Here is a 19,253-nt window from a genome sequence, read left to right as displayed (position 1 = left end):
AGATGCAGGGAACACAATGATGGAAATAATTACAAACAACTTTTATTCAGAAGCTCTATGTAGTAAATAAGTAATAGTTTTTAAGAAAATTTCAACTGACCTCATAAAAACTAGTCATGTTTGAAACAGACTGAAAGTTAGAAAAGTTGTAATTGTTATGCGATTATTATTTTTGAAATAAAACTATTATTCATAACAATACAATGAAATAACTGTAGAATACTGAAAACACTTGGAATTTGGAATACATTTTTAGCAGTGGCATAGTGGCTCAGAGTTATTTCCTTTTTCAAGTACAAAATTTTAGCTCAAAACTCTGTTATCTCTTGACTAATCAGAGATTTAATTACAGTTTTGGACTCAAGAGGTCGAACCATTTCAACCGATGTATCTGACTATGCCTAAGCTCTCACAGATTAATTTATTTTAATCCTGCCTGAAAGAATTTCAATTTGAAAGTGGACTTGTAGAGATCCTGAAGAGTAATAAAAGTGAATCTAGTATAGTTGTGCCCAACACTTGGTATTGCCAATGCACAAAAATATAGCTATTAAAAAGGAAAGTTAACATCTCCTAACAGTGTAACTGTATTTTCAATAGGTAATTACTTCCTCCCACTCAGAGCTATCCTGTCATTTACTCTTTAGACATTGGTGAATTTTTTTAAGCAGCACATCAGTCTGTTATACCTCTATTTTTTCTTGCTTCATTGCAGCAACACATGCTGATCATGTGACCACCCTCCACCAATCCCATTGTATCATCTAAACTAGCATAGATAACCAACTTCCTCTACCATTGCAGCACATTTCTCACTTTTGAGACTGGTATATATAAACCTGAAAACACCATGAAATCAGTGGGGAAGAAAGATGGAAAGTGGGAGAAAGAAGGTCCCTATGAGAAATACATTTTCAGCGTTAGAAAATATTAACTTCCAAAACGGTATTTCCTCCATAGCTAAAATCCCATATTGGAAAGGTGAAGGGACCAGTTAAGGTGCAAAAACAAATAATCAAGTGGAGCATAACTGCAATGAAAAACACAGGTGTGCCATGATTAAAATACAAGGCACACATCTGGGGTTTAGCACCACTTATTGAATGTGTATGCTATTCACCAAATAAAGAAAACAAGTAGAGCAAAAATGAACAGAATAGGTGGATAGAGCTAGATGTTCACATACAAATAGGCCAAGTGTGGTCCATCCAGGCAAAAATTAACCAGTACGGTCTACCCATGCAAAATCATCCAGTAAACACACTTTGCATAACAGATATTGTGCCATATTGTGTGTGTGAGAGGCAGCATACCAACAATACTTCTCATTGAGTGAGTATGTATGGCTACAAATGTGTTTTTTCAAAAAAATCCACTTGTGAGGATACTTCTACAGTCCACCACTCCACCAGAAGAAAGAGAGGGGAGATGCATTATGGGATCTAAATGAATGATTCACTGCAGCCAGTGCAATGTGTGTCTACATTCCCCTATTTTAAAAAAGCTGAAAGATCCAGATTGTAAGAATGATGGGGTGGTATGGATGGGCAAAAATTACTAACTGATTTACTCATGAAGTCTATAAGTAACAGTTCTCAGAATATATATATATATATATATGTGTGTTGATATGAAACACCACTAAAAAAGCATTCAGTGGTCTTACAGAAACATTCCATTTTCACACTAAGTGTTAGAGAAAAAGTAGAGTACGTGTTAGTGTAAAGAGAGTGAGTAAACTTGACTGGGCAATACCTGTCATCACGTGGGATCTAGAAATGCAAAGAAAATTTAAATGTAAAGAAATGGCAAAAAAAAAAAGGATGCATAAGTGAAACAAAATGTCAACTTACCCCAGTTAAAGGTGAAGAGACGTGGAGAATTGCCATGGGCAGAAAACAATAGCTGACCAAGGAAGATACAGCAATATCAAACAAATAATGTGCAATGAATGTATTTGGAGTTGTTCACATACCTGGTTGTATAATTTCCTCCAAAATACAGCACATTGAAGCAACTAAAGATAAAGTATCATGGAGTACCTGGTACGAAAACACATTAAACAGTAGACAATCTTCCACTGATAAGTCAGAATAAAATAGATGGATGAGTTGTCACATCCAGCCAGTAAGTGAAACAGGGGAAAGATGATGGGAAACAGAGACTCCAATGTACAAAAGGGAGATAACATGAATCCTAAAATAATTCAGTTTGAGATATATAACAATGAAGGGAACAGATGAAACAAAGATGACAACTGGGATCAGAATAGGAATATAAAAGGGAAATAAGAGAGAAGGTAAGACAACCCACAAAAGCAGCAGATGTTTTGGGAAGGTAGGAGCAATCTGGATACCATGAGAAGCATGGTAAAGGAAGCAGGAAACATTAATAGTATAAATCTCAGAATGACAAGGACAATCAATGAGGAAAAAATTAAAATAGATCTTAAGAGATAAATTGTAAAAAGAACACGTAGCAACAAGTTGGAAAGGAGAATGGGCAAAGGCACGAGGAATAACATTTAGATCTCAATTTAAAAGTCTAAAGTCAGGTGGACTACATGAAAAGAATGGAAATAAAAGAGGAGAAGGATCTATGAAAACAAGATCGGCAAAAGATGTGGGACAGAGCAGCATGATAACCAGAAACACACTGATAAAATAAACAAGAACCTAGACAACTGAAGAAGAGAATCCCCAGCAAATGGACTACTACCAAAAGGTATACCAATGATGCTGATACATAGAAAATGAAGGAGGATGAATGGAATGGATAAGCAAAGAGGCTACATAGGTGACAAGTCCCTGAAAGAAGGCAACTGACTGGACAAAAGCAATACATGAAGTATGAGTTTGGTGATGTCTGGATGAAAGATATTCAATCAAGGTTGCAGGAGCAGAGACTTGGACAGAGGTAAAGGAAGAGGTTGCTGCTCCAGTAAGGGCCAAAGTAGAGGAAACCACAACTGAGTAGAGCAAAACAGGACAACCAGCAACACACAGCAAAAAGTGGTCCATATGAGAGAAACAACCTTGGAGAGGAGTCTGATCAGAATGTCAGCATAGAAATAAAGGTTCCTACAATCCTGATTGAATGTCTCTACCCTGAGGGTTAAGAAGTGTGGGTCAGGTGACCAAAATGAAGAACATTTGGCATTTGAATGAGTTGAAAATGCATCAGTATGAGGCATACTCAGGAGAGAACACAACAAATGGAAACCCCCAAGATGAAGAGACCACTCTGTAGGAAGAACTTGGTTGAGGCAGGATAGATGGTCTGAAGCCAGATTTACAACACCCAGAACACAACATGCCAAGAGTGTGATGTTGTAGCCAAGGTTCAAGTATACAAGGATGAGATTGAGAAAACACAGGGTTCTGGACTTGGAGATATAACTGATGACATTTGAATTGTTGGAAGGAATCACAAACACCTGCTCACCCATATGTGGAAGGAAATTAGTCAGGTCCCAACAAACTGCATTATGTTTCAAGTGCTGATACAGAGTAAATTCCTCGATGGGCCACCAATCCAAAATCTCCTAAGAGATAAGGAAAGCTCCCAAACTACAAAAGAAGCATCTGTGAAAAGATACAAATTGAGACAAGGCAGAGGAAGAGAAACTCTCACTATATTAAAAACCTTGTCAAATCACTAAATATGATCTGACATGATCCCTGTAGGAAGGATAATAGGATGATGCAAGGAATTATGAGAGAAGTTCCACTGGTTGAGAAGCATCCACTGAAGAGAATGCAAGTGTGCTTAACCTAAGTAAATGAGAGCTTCCAGGGAAGCTCACATCCCCAAAATAGAGAGAAACTCTTGAGCGAGAAAAGAAGGTGCGGACAGAGAACTTTAATGACCACTTGTTCCGCAACCCAAGCCAAAATGAAGAAGGCTAGGTCCAGCTGAGATGGGAATTGAAGAGAACCCCTAAATGAATGAAGTACTAAGTGGGAGTGAGAAAAGACTCCACCTTGATGAGAAACCCCATCTGAGTAGACTCCCAAAGAAGGAAGTGGATGTAACTGGCACACTGGACCTAGGAAAAGGCAAATAGCAGCCAATCATCCATATAATGAAGGGTCTAAAGACCTAACAAATGAAGATGAATGGCATGAAGCTGAAACACATCCTTTTCATGGATGAACTGAAAATAATGGCATGACTACTGAGCAATTGGAAAATGTAAGTGAGGATCTGTCACATCAAATTTGGTATTCCAGAGATTCAAGAAAAAAAAACTCAGTAACAATAAAGAGAGAGGTAGGATGAATCTATGGTGAATCAGGATGAGCCCAAAAGGATATTCAGTCTTGATAGATTGACAATAGGTTTCCAATCTCTTGTCTTTTCAGAAACAACAAACAGACAGGATAAAACCCAGATGAACAGGCACCACATGTTCCACAGCACCCTTGCAAAAACGAATGAGAACCGACTCCGCTAGCTGACTGGATAAGATACGATCCAAAGGAAGAGGAAAAAAATCAGAAAAGATCACAGGGAAGTAGGGGATCAGAAATGAATGTACAAACCCTCTGACAAAACCCTTAATACCCGTGGATCTGGTGTGAAGGGTTGCCAGATGGAGGAAAAGGGTTGTACTTGGTTCCCACCTGCCTGTGAAAAGACATCCATCCAAGTCACTGATAATGTTGAGTCTGTAAAACACTCTTGATATAAGAGAAATTGACATAAGGAAGGGAATGTAAGAAATAGGAAAAAAGGGTGGGATGAAGAAGGAGAAGGAGCATGGGGCACACAAATTGGCAAAAATTAAGTAGAATCAGTAGCATTAGACAAAAAAGAAGCCATGGAGGACAAAGAAGAATGCAACTTTGCCACATTGACCTGAACTCTAAAGACACAGGAAGATCCCTCAAAAATATTTCACACAGAAATGAGGCTTGAAAGTTCCCTCAACAAAGAAAGAGGGAGTTGCACCCCTGCAAGTACTGCATCCCTTCCCAAGCAAATCCCAACAACAGAAGATCCAAGTAGCGACAGACAAAGCTAAGAACTGATAAAAAAGACTGGTGAAAGTGTTGAAACAATAACTGTAAAGAGAAAACACATAAAAGGTTGAATAATGTAACAAAAATTGTAGTAACCTAAGACCTATTAAAACAAAGACATCAGGATCAGAACTCCACAGGGGAAAGAGAGGACCTAAATTCTGAGAGTTCAAATACAACTTTGAGGCACACTGATAAACAAAAGACAACTGGTCCAAAATCCAAGGGAAAGGAGACATAATTACTCCTGATTGTACCTGATCAGCAACACATTGAGCATGAACAAGAATGTTGAAAAAGAGAGAAAAATAATAATAATAGAAATAATGCTTTTCAACCAGCAATAAAGAAGCATGAGAATGAAGAGCTTAAGACAAGTCTCTTCAATAAGGTGCAAAAAAGACACAGTTGGAAAATTCTCTTGATTGTCAACATTATGTGACTGGCTAAGGAAAGCCAGGGTAGGAAAAACAGACTTGAAATTATCCTGTCTGCTTCCTGATGAAAAAACATCCTCAGGTGTATGGTTATGGGGGAAAGGTGAACAATGAGGAACAGTAGTGAAAGTATCCAAATTCGTCCAAGTAAACAAGTGAATCTTTTGGGCCAACACCAGCAATTCACCTTGTTGGGGACTTCTTCATCCACTACATGAAAATTTAAATTCATAAGAAAACATACAAAAATACAGAAGAATTCTCTTGCAGAACAACTGAAAACACACTGTAGCATCAATTGAGAAAGTAAAAACTGTACTGCAATGGTAGGGAGAGCTACCTGAACCAGTTTAAGCAGCACAATGAAATTTGTGGAAGGAGGTCACATGATCAGCAAATATTTTGCACTGACACAAAATATATAGAGGTTAAAAAAACTGGTGTGCTGTTGAAATGATTTACTAATGCTTAGAGGGCAAATGAAGGTCGAGGTAAATAGAGGTTGTACTGTTTCAGAAAAAAATGAGATCTCACATATCAATCTACTCCAATGCTGATTAAAAGAATTTCAAGTGCAATGGCTATTGAAAATTCCCTCATTTTAATATTATTTATATTATGTAATGAAAACTAACATCAGTCCAAACTATTTGTGAGCTTTAACTCTGTGAAAAATATCAATAAACAATACAGCCATGTTTTTCAATACAGATGTAATATCATAAACTCCTATAAAATGTTTCCAACATGTATGCCTAGTATAAGCTGTCACAATGAAATGACCCCCTGCATGTGGGCAATGTTGCCCAGGTTACTACTTCATTAGCCAATACCAAGCATTGTCCTTCCCCTAACAAAACTGAATGTTACATGAATGGCCTTCACAAGCAGTACAGCAAGTATCTCTAAAATTAAAGCTGTAAATGGCAATTATAATATTTTAGTGATGCAAGTCATATGATCTTGGAAAATTTCAAAAGGTAGAGTAGTTGGCCAAATTTTCATCTAAATAACCTTCTTTATAAATAATGAAGACAACAACTGAAGTAGAAATGAAAAGGGATGGCCAATCAGAAAACAGTAAGAAAATAGTTGTAGTTGTACAATAGTACAAGTATAGTTGAGAGGTAGTCTCAACAAAGAGATGGGGGAACCGATTAAACAAAAAGGAATAATAAAGGAGTAAAAAAAGAAATAATGAACATGGCCAGAAAAAACAAATTGCTATATTCTCAAATAGTTTTTCACAATCTATGATTTGACTAACACTCACTCTGAAATTTTTCATGAAAGGTTGGAACAATGAAAGAATTAACATTTTTTAGACCTTGTATGCTCTAATGTTTAATACATTTTATTCCACAGGTATTCTACCAATGTAATATTACAGGAATCAGTAAGATTCTTATATAATCTATACAAATAAATACGAAAAATTATTTATGTTCATGCCTGAATGAAAGTTTATAAGAAAATGCATATAACAAATATTTAGTCTTGGTTCTTCTACTATCATCAACAAAAATAAACTAAATTACATATACAAACCTGATTTTATATTTTCAACTAATATTTAATGTTATTGTTTGCTAACCTTTATCAGCATGGTGTGTATATCTACAGCAGCACTTGTAATAGGATCATCAGAACTTTACAATACCATACAGTGTATCCTTTCATAACAATGCCTATATAATAAATGCATCACAAGTTCTGGGAATGTTTGTAAATACCATAATAAAAAGTCTGAATTTCTTGTTGTTCTTTATGTTGCTTCTTTTTATTACATGATACCCCAAAATCCAAAATACATTCAGTTAAGTGACAGAGGTTTAAATGTAGTATCTGCTTTTATAAGTATTATCTTGTGCACCTATAAAACAGACAATGCACTACTTTGATTTATAATTAAATTTGAGGGTGAAGGTAGGTTGGTTGACATCCTGATGAGTAAAAATATCAAATTAGACATATGCACATCCCACTCTGTGTTGCTGGTGCACAAGAACATAGCTTACAATTACAGAAAAAAACATTTCAACAAAGCACTTGTACATATACATATAATGACAAAGCTGGGGCTCTTCTCTTATGCCCAGGTAGTCATTACAAAAATGTTTTTTTCATTCAATATATTATTAAAAAATAACCTATTAGACAGAATTTTTTTCCAATTGATCAAAATGTGCAAATTCTTTTTAAGACATTCAGACAGCATTACTGTAACTGGCGTCCTGAAAATTGAGCTGGCTGCCACTTGTAAGATTTTATGCATTTTCTATGGACATTATTGAATTCATTTCTTACTAAAAATGCATTACTTAATAATATTTATTATTTTAAAAGTAAATCATAAATGCAACTGAAGCAGATAACTTTTTAGACTTAAAATAACTTATGACTAGTTTTATTTTATGCTATCTTAAAACTACACTAAAATTAGATCATTACATAAAAAAACAGGTATTTTATTGTAAAACTAAAACCAAAAAAGATTAACTTCGTAAATATGATGATGAGTACCATATTTTACCCTTTGTAAGATGCACCCTAATTTTCGAAAGACAATTCTAAGAAAAAATATTTTGACTCAACAATCAACACCTTGATGCAGACTTGAATTTATTTTCAACCCATTGAATAAATAAATACAGCCAAATACATCATATTCTTTACAGCATATCAACAATATTAGTTAAATTGAGTATTTTATGCCATTAAAAATACTTGTGCCAAAAATATGCCAAAAAAAATTATTGACAAATAATGAGATTACAATCTGTAGAGAGGCCGTTTTGAGTAGACCCTAAGCTAACCTTTTGCTTTAACTCATCACTTTTGTCTTGGAAGACAGATGTTGATTTTAAGGTATTTTTAAAGAAAAAGTGTGTCTTACAAGGTATAAAATACAGCAACTAAGTACAAAAGTGTTTAACTACACAATTTTTATGCAGTAACTGAATTTCATGTTGAGAAAGTACATTTTTAAAATTCATTTAACAAAAGCTGTCACATAACTGGTCTAAGTTCAACTTGCAACTAAATCTTTAGCATATCCACTTTCCAAGAAGTTATTTTTAGAATATTTTATTTACAAACCACATGGAATATCCTTTTAATATCTGTATAAAGGTGAAATGAAAACAAATTATAAACTGGATCAATTTCAAAAGTTAACATTAATATGAAGATCATCAAATTTAAGTAACCTTTAAGTATATTTTCATTATATAATGTAAACTTACAGATGAGATCTGATCATTGTTATTACCTTATATGCAAAAGATAGAGAAGAATGGACCAGAACAGGCGACTTCAATTCTTTTTTCTCATCTTTGGTGTCTTCCTTTTTAATGGCATTGTTTTCATGTTTTTTTAAAGCTTTTACTTCCTTTTTCGGATCTTTGATTTCTTTCTTCACTTCTTGAGATTCATCTTTTTTTACATTACTTACTTCTCTTTTGATATCAGCAACTTCTTTTTTTTCTTCTTTTAAAGTATTTTGTTTTCCTCCAACTTCCCTTTCTAAATGTTAAAAGTTATAACATGAGAAAACTAAACCTTCAAGTTTATAAAGCAGAATAATAGTAATAAAGATAAACGTTCGAAACTTCTACTATATTCAAAATTATACTTTATTTTTCTCTTTTATAGTACTGGTTTTAATTGTACACACAAATATCAATACCACATGCAAAGTAATTCTCAACTTATATCCTTTTGGTAACTGCTGGTAAAGATCCTCATTCTTTTAAGATCTCTTATGAACTTATCTATCAATGACAGTATATCCATACTTATTTCTAAAACAAAGGTTGACAAGACATATTACTAGAAAAAGCCAAAATCAGACAACATAAAAGTTAATAAAAAATCTCTTGAAAGCTATGTAAACATAAAGTAAATACAGGATATAAAAATGACAATAAATAAATAACATTATTGCTGCAAATTTTTATTTCAACAAGAAGCACAATGACAGAAATTCTGACATAAACATAGCCAAACTTATTACATAAATATTGTTAAAATTATCAAGACAATGGAAAAAAAGTAATTAGAACAACTAAATTATATTTAGTTATATACATACAAGTAAATAAAAAAACATATATTTGTAAAATAATAAAATAACAGTCTAGTAAAATAAAATACTAATCCAAGGAAACAATCATAAGAAGGAAAATACTTTTGTATAGATAAAGTTGAAGAGGTAGATTTAATAAGAAGTAAGATGTAAGGTAAATAGGTGTAAAAAAAATGTTTATCAAAATTAAATTAGAGAAAAGATTAACATACTTTTACAATTATTTGAAAGTAAATCTTTCTCCTATATCATAAGGGGTTTCGTTGTTGAGTGATGCATTTCTCATGACTGAGACTACCATTGTGGCAAAGAGAAAGTGTTCGGATTACTTGATTTACTACCTCAAAAGAAAAAACTCCATATTCTAATATGCATAGTGCAGAAGGAAATGCCTTATCTTCATGGAAACATTGCACAGACATATTAGTTAAAACACTCAACACGGGTGTGGCAAAGAGATCTTTACATACAGGAAGTCCTCGGATAAATGGACAATCCCAAATTATGCAGACACTTAATGAAGAACAATTCCCAGATATCAGAAGCACAATCATGAACTTGTAAAATACAGTAATCTACCATACATTACCAAAACCTAATATAAAAGAATTCTAGAACAGGAAACTTGTCTCTGCCTGAAGTCTGTGGGTATGAACTATAAAGCCCCTTAGGCACATACTGCATAAATAATAGGAGACAAAGAATTGGAAAGGAAAATTTATAATAAACTCTGGATGAAATTAAGCAAATGATCTAAAGAATATAATTTAAAATTATTCAATGAAGAGAAAAATTGCTATGTATATGTTTCCATTTCTAAATTTTTAACATGTAATTGCACTGTATGTGGATGGTTATAGCTCAAGTTAGTGATGTTGTAGAGAAAATAGCAAATAAAATATAGCATTTACCTTAAAGAACTTTTGATATTCATTTAGGAGGTACTACGGATTACATAAATGAAATGAAAAACTGTAAGTTAATAAAGAGTACTTTTTATTCAAAATAAAAACCACAAGCAGATGAACTATTCAATGTGAAAGTGCAAATAACTACATTATATACAGACTTTAATGGAAACAGTAGAAAAAAAATTAAATTTAAATATTTTATTCTTCTGAAACTACATGCTTTCAGGAACATTCTTGGCAAATTTGAAACAATTTCAACCCCTAGTTTTGTTTTTGACATGAAATATAACAAGAGCAGTGTTACCTACTAATAATATTAGTAGTTGGTAATGCATAAAAACACTATTTTTATCTTACAATTTTCACTTTCTACTTTCATGATCTCTAGAACCTCCTAAAGTGAATAATAGTTTTTTCTGAGGTAAATATTAATATTTTATTTTTCACTTTTTCTGCCATATCACAAACTAACTACTTTCACAACTGTCTAGTGCAATGAAATACTTAATATTAAGAAACAGAAATATATAAATAACTTTTATCTATTCAATGAATAATATCAAAATATATTCTTTGGATTAAATGCATAATTTCACATCTTTACCTTTTCACTCATAGGTTATTTTAAATTTTCCTCTCCCATTCCTCATCTTTTATTTTATGCCGATACCTTAGCTGGTGCATGTCCGCAATATAACTTTAACTTTGGTAGAGATAATTTAGCTAAAACAAAATAGTGGTTGTACTACATAATTTTATGAGTGCCTGTTGATTGAGGCAAAGCATAAATTTTAAAAATCATTAAAGGTTAAAATATGAATTTTAAGGCAAAAATGATACACAATTGACTAAAATATAAAAGTAAACTTTAAGTGTAATTTAACTGTCTATCAAACTAGTATGTATAAAGGAGAAAAAAATAGCCAAGCACCATGAATCCAACTCTCAACAATAAACCAAGCTTTATTTTACCTCATTTGTAAATGAATACATACTTCTATATTTACTGTTGAATTGTAAACATTCTAACAAAAAAATTGTTCTTTCAACTGGCTATCAGCATGCCATTCAGCTTAAAACTGTCCCTTAGCTACACAGCTTATACTATATAAGTAAGCAAAGCTTATACTAAACTGAAATCATTTTTCCAATGTTTTCCCCAGACAAGTTTTTAATGTTTGGTTTGAGTTACTCATAAACAAGTTATATGTGTTTTCTGAATATCTGCAAGAACATGCTTACATTATACACACTTTTTATGAAGTTCAGATATTTTGAAACAAGAAATTATTATATGACAATGTACAAAAATACTTAATGTTTGAGAGTTTTCTTTTGAAATAAAAGGAATAAAACTAAAATAATATAAAACTTTAAATTATAATGTACATTGTAATAAAATAATTTCACTAAATTTTGAATGCAATTCAATAACTGGGTGCAAAGGGGATTTTAAAAATGGTATAAATGTTAAAGGATTATAAGTATTATATACTACAAAGACACAAATAGTCACAGAGATGCTTCTGCTCTGAGGATCAAGACCTCTCCAAATCCACTAAAACAGCAGGAATTTACCATCAGTGTAACTACCCAACTGATGTCATCAAAAATGCCCACGACCATGTGTGCAAAGTATCCAATACCACCCAACCTAAGAACATAAAGTCAACATGACAGAACCCTCTTGCTTTTAATATACCATTCCCTCAACAAATTAGCACACAAATTTAGATTACTGATGAATGATCCAATCAATACTGAATTATTTAGTACTTCTCTCCACTAGCTCCTTATACACATAATCCCAAGCTAAAAGACTATTTGGTGCACTCAAAGCTACAGAAAAACAATGCCCCCCTTACTAGACATCATTATCTTGTGTACATATAAAACACATATCAGGGTATAGTACATTACAATTGCATGTCAGAATGCATATTTTGCTACATTCAGTGTTGCAGGTATCACCAGCTATATAACAAAGAAAGAGCCCACATACTACAAGATTGTTTTTATGAACACTTTAGATCTGTAAGAAATGCTCCTTGGACCTAGACACTTCAGTTCTTCTGACTCCAATGATACCTCTGACATGGTAGTCTCAGTGATATAAAATGCACCACTCAACAAGTGAACACAAGAAAGCCTTGAACATGTCTTACCTTCCAAATCAACATCACAACCCCTCATGGTATAAATGTTTTAACAAAAAAACACCTAGCTTGAAAAAAAAAAGTGTGTAGCCCAAAAAGGAATAAGCATGTGACTTAAAGGAATGAAATAAAAATTGGTAGCTACACTGATAAGAATTTTCCAGCAACTATTCACTCATTAATCAGATAGGCCACTTTGCCTACCATCATACTCCAAATTGAACCCTAAATACAAATGCAACACTTTGTGAACTCATAAACCATGATAAAATGAAACAAAACTGGAAGTACTTGTATTTGTGGTTTCGTTTGAAATAAAGAAACTAAAACTTAGGCAATAGGTAACTTTGAATTATAACGTAAATTTTAATACTGATTTCATTAACAAACACTGATCATAAATAAGTTTAATTAAATTTTAAAGTTATCAAAGTAAAATCTAGTAACATGCACAGAAAAGGGTCACCATAAAAAAGAACTTATGTAACAAATGAGGATACCACAGGGCTGTGTTAGAACCTTTGTTCATTTTCATTTACATCAATTACATATATGAAAGAATTGTCAATAAACTACTCGTATATAAGGTGCAGATAGCCTAGTTGCTTTGCCCCATAAAACGCCAAACCAATCAACTCATATATATGCTGATGACATTAAAGTCTTTGGTGTTGCTGGCTTTAATGAGGATGCTGCTGCTTTAGATAAGGATTTAGATTATTGATAAGATATTCTAATAGATCACTTTTAATTACAATAAAGGCAAAGTAATACAAATGCAACATAATAAATTAAATTGTAAGTAAAATTTTGATGAGAATAACCTTAACAACATTACAGAGTATTTTGGATGAAGAGTCTTTGAATTATCCAGGCAGTGTACCATTGCTAATGGTAGGGTAAACAAGATATTAGGTTATATCTATAGAATTACTGAACACAAGACTAAGGAGGTAATAATTTCATTGTATAGGTCACTGGTCAGACCATATTTGCATATCAGTAGATAGTACTGTCTTCAGTCTTCGGTTCCTAACCTTAGAAAGGACTTCAAATTGTTGGAAATGATACAACGGCAAGCCACTAGGATGATACTTTGGATAGAAAGGTTGTCATAAAAAAACAGGGCAATGTCTCTGAAAAAATTTTCTTTTGAAAAAAAAAGTCAGGAAATGTTAAGGTGTTTAAAGTTGTTAAGAGAAGTGATAATGTTAATGTAGCATCTTTTTCATACTTAATGGTAAGAATGGTGGGACTAGGGGATAAACATATTTCTATATATTTTTTGAAAAGGATAGTTGGTTTTCAGAATGTGATGAAAATATTACATTTAGGAGTTTAAAGTAAAAGCCTGTTAAACATTTCAATGGTAAGGACTAACTCTGAATTTCTTTTCTAATTAGTTTATTTTAGTAGATAACATGGATTACATGTTATTTTATCACTTATACTAGCTGTTCCCTTCCTGTTGAAAGTAATTTAACAATTCTAAACAATGCAAGTGATCAACAAGCACTAAGCACTACATATCAGAGTTGTTCTCCATAACTTAAATTTTAGTCACTTTAATTAACACAAATAATTGTATCTTGTCTAGTACATGAAATTATGTTTCAGTTTTTGACTTATTACCACTCTGAAATGTATAATTGGTAAATGATAATAAAAAAGGAACTATATAATGTTAAAAAAATTTTTTGAATTGTTTTCAAAAAGTTGTGGATAAAAAAGATGGCTCTAAGTAAAACACAGCATAATTATAAAGTGTCTACCTTTTTTGCACTTGGAACATAGCCATTCTTTTTTATCTTTTTCCATCTTCCGTCCTTTCTGTCGTGTAATTCCAACACAAGACCCATGAAACCATTCTTCACAGCCGTCACAGCCAATCATAAACCTTAACAACAACAATTTAAATAAAATGCTCTGTAAATCCACAATTATTTAGCTTAATTCACATTATCAAACATTTTCACCTTAGTATAGCAATAGTTAAAATTTGCATCCATTTAGAAATATTTGTCCTTATAGGGAGCTTAAAACTTTACCTTTTTTTATCTAGTTTTATTATTTCAAGAGTAAGTAGTCCCCAAATGTTTTTTTTTTCCTGAATATGTCAAGTCCAGCTGATAAAGGTTTTAAGGATTTGAAAGAGGAAAATAGTTTCCTTAATGTTTATTAACTGCAAAACTTTAGAAAACAGAAACACAGATAAGGACACATACCAGCTCTGTATGGTTTTAATCCATAGAAGATGTTTATTTTACCTAACATATACTGAGTACCCATTGAATATTATAAGAATGAAGTTCAAGGTTCAATATTTCCCTTATCAAATGTGTGTTGTATAATGGCTTAATTACCTATTATTTTTTGACACCACAATTTTAAATGTAAAATTATGTAAAGGATGATAAAGCCTATCTCTGATCAAGTATTGGTAAGCTTTTCACATACTATCTAATTGAAGTAGGCTCACACTTTCAATCTCATTTTTAAGCAGACCAATAGCATACAAGTAAAGGATGATAAAGCCTATCTCTGATCAAGTATTGGTAAGCTTTTCACATACTATCTAATTGAAGTAGGCTCACACTTTCAATCTCATTTTTAAGCAGACCAACAGCATACAAGTAAAGGATGATAAAGCCTATCTCTGATCAAGTATTGGTAAGCTTTTCACATACTATCTAATTGAAGTAGGCTCACACTTTCAATCTCATTTTTAAGCAGACCAATAGAATACAAGTTCACTGGAACTGCATCAGAAGATCTTAAAGAAATGTAGTTTAATTGAATTACTATAATTTTAATATCTTCAAGTTTCTCATGAAAATTGTTAATGTTTATGTTATGGGCCAAAAGCAAGCTTGCAAACCTCTGTCAACTTAAAATTCTTGTTTATTATCATTTTAAATCACCAAGATGTATTATGCAAGTTTAAAGCTTGTAAAGCCAAGTGAAAAGTTCTATTTATTGCAAAAATAACAAATTAATACAACCTATTACTCCACAGTACATAATTAGTTTTATTTAATCATTGTTTCACTATTACAGTTTCACTGGTGAAACAGACAAAACTATTAGGGGTAGAATTAATGAACATTTATAAGCTCTGCATACATCAGATAATTAATTAAGCCTTATCAAGCACAACCTAATTTTTTGTAATACAGAAAAATATCTGTAGCTTTCAAACATATATATGCATAAAACCAACCTAAAAAAAATTTCCCAGATTCATGAGTAAAGTTACATTGGCAGTAGTTTTGTACATGTGTTCCTATAACGAACACAAGACAAGAAAAAAATCAGTCAAAACAAAGAGAACCTTATCAACATATCACAGAGGAAAGATGAAAATTAGAAATATTTATCTTAATATGCAAGGTTGGTTGTTTGATTTGTTTGGTGTTTCATGGCACAAAACAGCAAGGCTAGCTGTGCCAAACATCCAGTAAAAAGTTAAAATTAAAGTAAAACAAAACTAAGTTAAAGAACAAACATAAATAGCATTAAAATCAATGTTTACATCTAGTCTAAGAGAAAAACTACAGTAACAAAAATTGTAAAGGGCTTTCTGTAGCATAATTGTAAATATCATAACTTGCCAGGAAAACTAACAGGTAAATTCAAAAACCACCATCAGTCACTTGAAGTTGACCTTTCCAGTCCTCGTACCTAGTCAATTGACATTATGGCAATTAGCAAAATTATAATTATAATTCGCCAGGATAATTAACAAGTAATTCAAACAGCAGAGTTAGTCACCTGAAGTTGGCTTTCCAGTACTGGTTTTGAGTTATTTGATGTTACGGCCATTTTTTAATTTCAAATTGAACCAAATGGACTTTAATTCTTAAAATGGAATCACATTAAAAAAGGTCTAATGTATAAATTAAAAAAACTTAAATAACATTAAAAACATTAATGGCCTTTAAAAAACTAAAAACATTTCCAAGGTGGACAGTGTCACCATCACCAATAACACTGTCTAACGTTATGGGTAAACCTTGAGACAGAACACGTTTAAAATATGGCCTGGTATCCAGAAAAACAAGATAGAAATAAGAGGTTTTGAATATCAACAAGAACAGGGTGTGAAACTAATGTGAAGCAATTCCAGGGCCAGTAAAAAACTAAGCAAGTCAATATAAATAGTGCAGTTGGAAAACTGCTTAGGTTCTATGTGACCCAGGGCAAGAGAAATGGGGTACAGTTCAACAGTGAACACAGAAGCTGTAGAGGGAATTTCTGCATGCAACCACCAAACCACAACAAACTATGGCAGAGCCCACACAGTCACTTGATTTTGAACAATCTGTATAAATAAAAATGGAAGGAAGGTTCAAAAGATGTTCAGCAAATAACAGACAGTATTTCCAATCAAGAGTGTCTGCATTTCCTCAGATGACTTAAAGACAGGTGACATTTGGAGACTGTAATAAGCCATGGTCAGATGGAATGACCAATGGATACAGCAATGTTATCCAAGGCAGACTCAATTCATCCAACTCTGCCTGTATAGGAAAGCCAAAAGGGGCAATGGCAGATCATCTGTTCTGAAAATGTATGGTCCACTGAGGATGGAATACACAACCCTAGATGGAATGCTTTGGTAAGGAACAAAGTTTCAAAACATATAGTAAAGACAGTTCCAAACAGCAGAGGTCCAAAGAAGGTTCATGAGACTCTACGTATAAGCCCTGAACTGGGGAAGTGCAGAATGCCCCAGTGCAGAGCCGAAATCCCTGATGATAAATGGGGTCCAGCATCTTTAAAGCCAAGGTCCTGGCAGTACTCCATATTCGAGTTTCAATCGAGTAAGAGCATGATATATCTTTAGTATAGAACATCGATCCGCTTCCCAAGTGGTAGAAGAGAGTACACAAAGGATGTTCAGTGCTCTTGTACATTTGACCCATAGCTGCTTGATGTATGGTATAAAGGTCAGCTTACATCAAAGATAAGCCCCAAAAACTTTGTCTCAGGAACCATAGGCAGTACAACTTCACAGGAGAACAGAATTATACTGCCCACTGACATTTCGAATCTTCTTCTATATGACTTTGGAACTGCTGGTAGAGTATATGCTGGTTGTGAACATAATCCAAGATTCCTTCTAGATTTGACTCCTTACCCACCGAGCATGTACACGGGCCTGCTGGAATGCAAAGTGGTGCGAGAGTGTGGGATACCTACAAAAAGTATTCTAAGCTCATTTTTGAGCCTCCATGTCTTATGGTAAGCACGATTCCACCACGAAAGAGGATATCGTGAAAACGTGTTAAGGTTTTAGGAATACACTGAGCAGCTGCTTGTATAATACAGTTAGTTACTGCTATCACACAGTCTCTACTGATAGCTTACAGATGATGGCAGGATCAAGTTCTGTGAGAGCAGTGAATAGGGCCAGTTTGCTTGATCCAGCTTCCACCGAGGCATGTGGGTCGAGTGGCATCGACCATGGACAGTCTCTCTTAAAATTATAGGAAAATGATCACTGCCTCATAGATTATTGTCAACCCTCCGTGAAAAATGGGAGAATTGTGAAGGGGAGCAAATTGAGAGACCAATAGCAGTAAAGGACTGACTAAGTGCATGGAAATAAGTAGAAGATCCAGTATTGAAAAGAGAAAGGTTGTGATCTGAGAGCATACTCTCTATGGAATGACCCCTCCCATCAATATCAGCACTTCCACAGAGAGGATGATGTCCATTAAATTATCCTAGGATTGAAAAGGGAGTGGCAACTGTTCAATGAGAGCATCAAGGTCTGATTAATCATAGGTCTCTCCAGGTGACAGGTAGAGAAAACAAGCAGTGATGGTACAACCCAAGGAAATACGGATGGCTATGGTCTCCAAGAGTGTGTCCAGTGGCAAAGACAAGGTGGGCACATGCTGATCAACTAACAGTGCTACCTCTCCATGCACTTGTCCATCTCGAACCTGTCATTTCTGTACAAAGAAAATTGCCAAAAAGTGATTGTGTCTGCAGGCTTTAAAAATGTTTCCTGTAAAAAAAGAAATACAGGATGATAGGAAGCAATCAATGTTTTGATGTCAACAAGATTACAATGTAAACCTCAACAGTTCCATTGTATCAAGGTGGCCATTTTAATTTATGCGTAGGTGAATTGGGTGGAGAACCCTTCTGTTTATGACCATGTCTTTTTTCTTTACTACATTTGTTCGAAGGAGGTCTACTGACCTCCATGGATCCTCCCCTGGGTTGATTGGATAGGTCTTTGCTATTGGAAGAGGATTCCAGCAACTGAGGATGTGAAAGCATGATCCTTTTGCATCTTGGGGTGGGAGAAGAAGATGTATCTGAAGTAGTGCCTGTACCCAGAACCAAAGGAAGTGAATCTTGGGATTTGTTGTAATGTATGCTAGGGACAGAGATGTGTATTGAAGTTAATTCATCAACGTTTTTGACTATGGAGGTCAAAAGACATTTCGTTTGGTTTGAGAATGATTCTTTTGGAGGCACGAGATTCATCTGCACTCCCACTGTATTTATGGAACAAAGTGCAGCAGCATGTGTCCGAGATGAGGTAGTGGGCAGCAATTTTCGAGCCTCAGGACAAGTAATGTTATAAATCATTTTCAAATGCTGTACCTCTTTTCCTTCCA

General features: G+C 33.7%; 1 protein-coding gene across 3 annotated transcripts in view; it reads right to left on the bottom strand.

Annotated features, from left to right (window-relative positions):
• LOC143252975 (uncharacterized) overlaps nucleotides 1-19,253 on the bottom strand; it is a 173,124-nt gene that overhangs the window by 85,576 nt on the left and 68,295 nt on the right. For all 3 annotated transcript variants that reach the window (XM_076505946.1, XM_076505945.1, XM_076505947.1), the window contains exons 5-6: nucleotides 14,388-14,512; nucleotides 8,733-8,986 (exon numbers count right to left, since the gene is read on the bottom strand). In XM_076505946.1, coding sequence (XP_076362061.1) covers nucleotides 8,733-8,986; nucleotides 14,388-14,512 — 379 coding nt within the window. The remainder of the gene's footprint in view (nucleotides 1-8,732; nucleotides 8,987-14,387; nucleotides 14,513-19,253) is intronic.

Source organism: Tachypleus tridentatus, chromosome 6 (assembly GCF_004210375.1).
Source record: "Tachypleus tridentatus isolate NWPU-2018 chromosome 6, ASM421037v1, whole genome shotgun sequence".
NCBI classification, from domain to species: domain Eukaryota; kingdom Metazoa; phylum Arthropoda; class Merostomata; order Xiphosura; family Limulidae; genus Tachypleus; species Tachypleus tridentatus.
The sequence above is the reverse complement of the archived record's forward strand: the minus strand, read 5'-3'. Positions and strand labels throughout refer to the sequence as shown.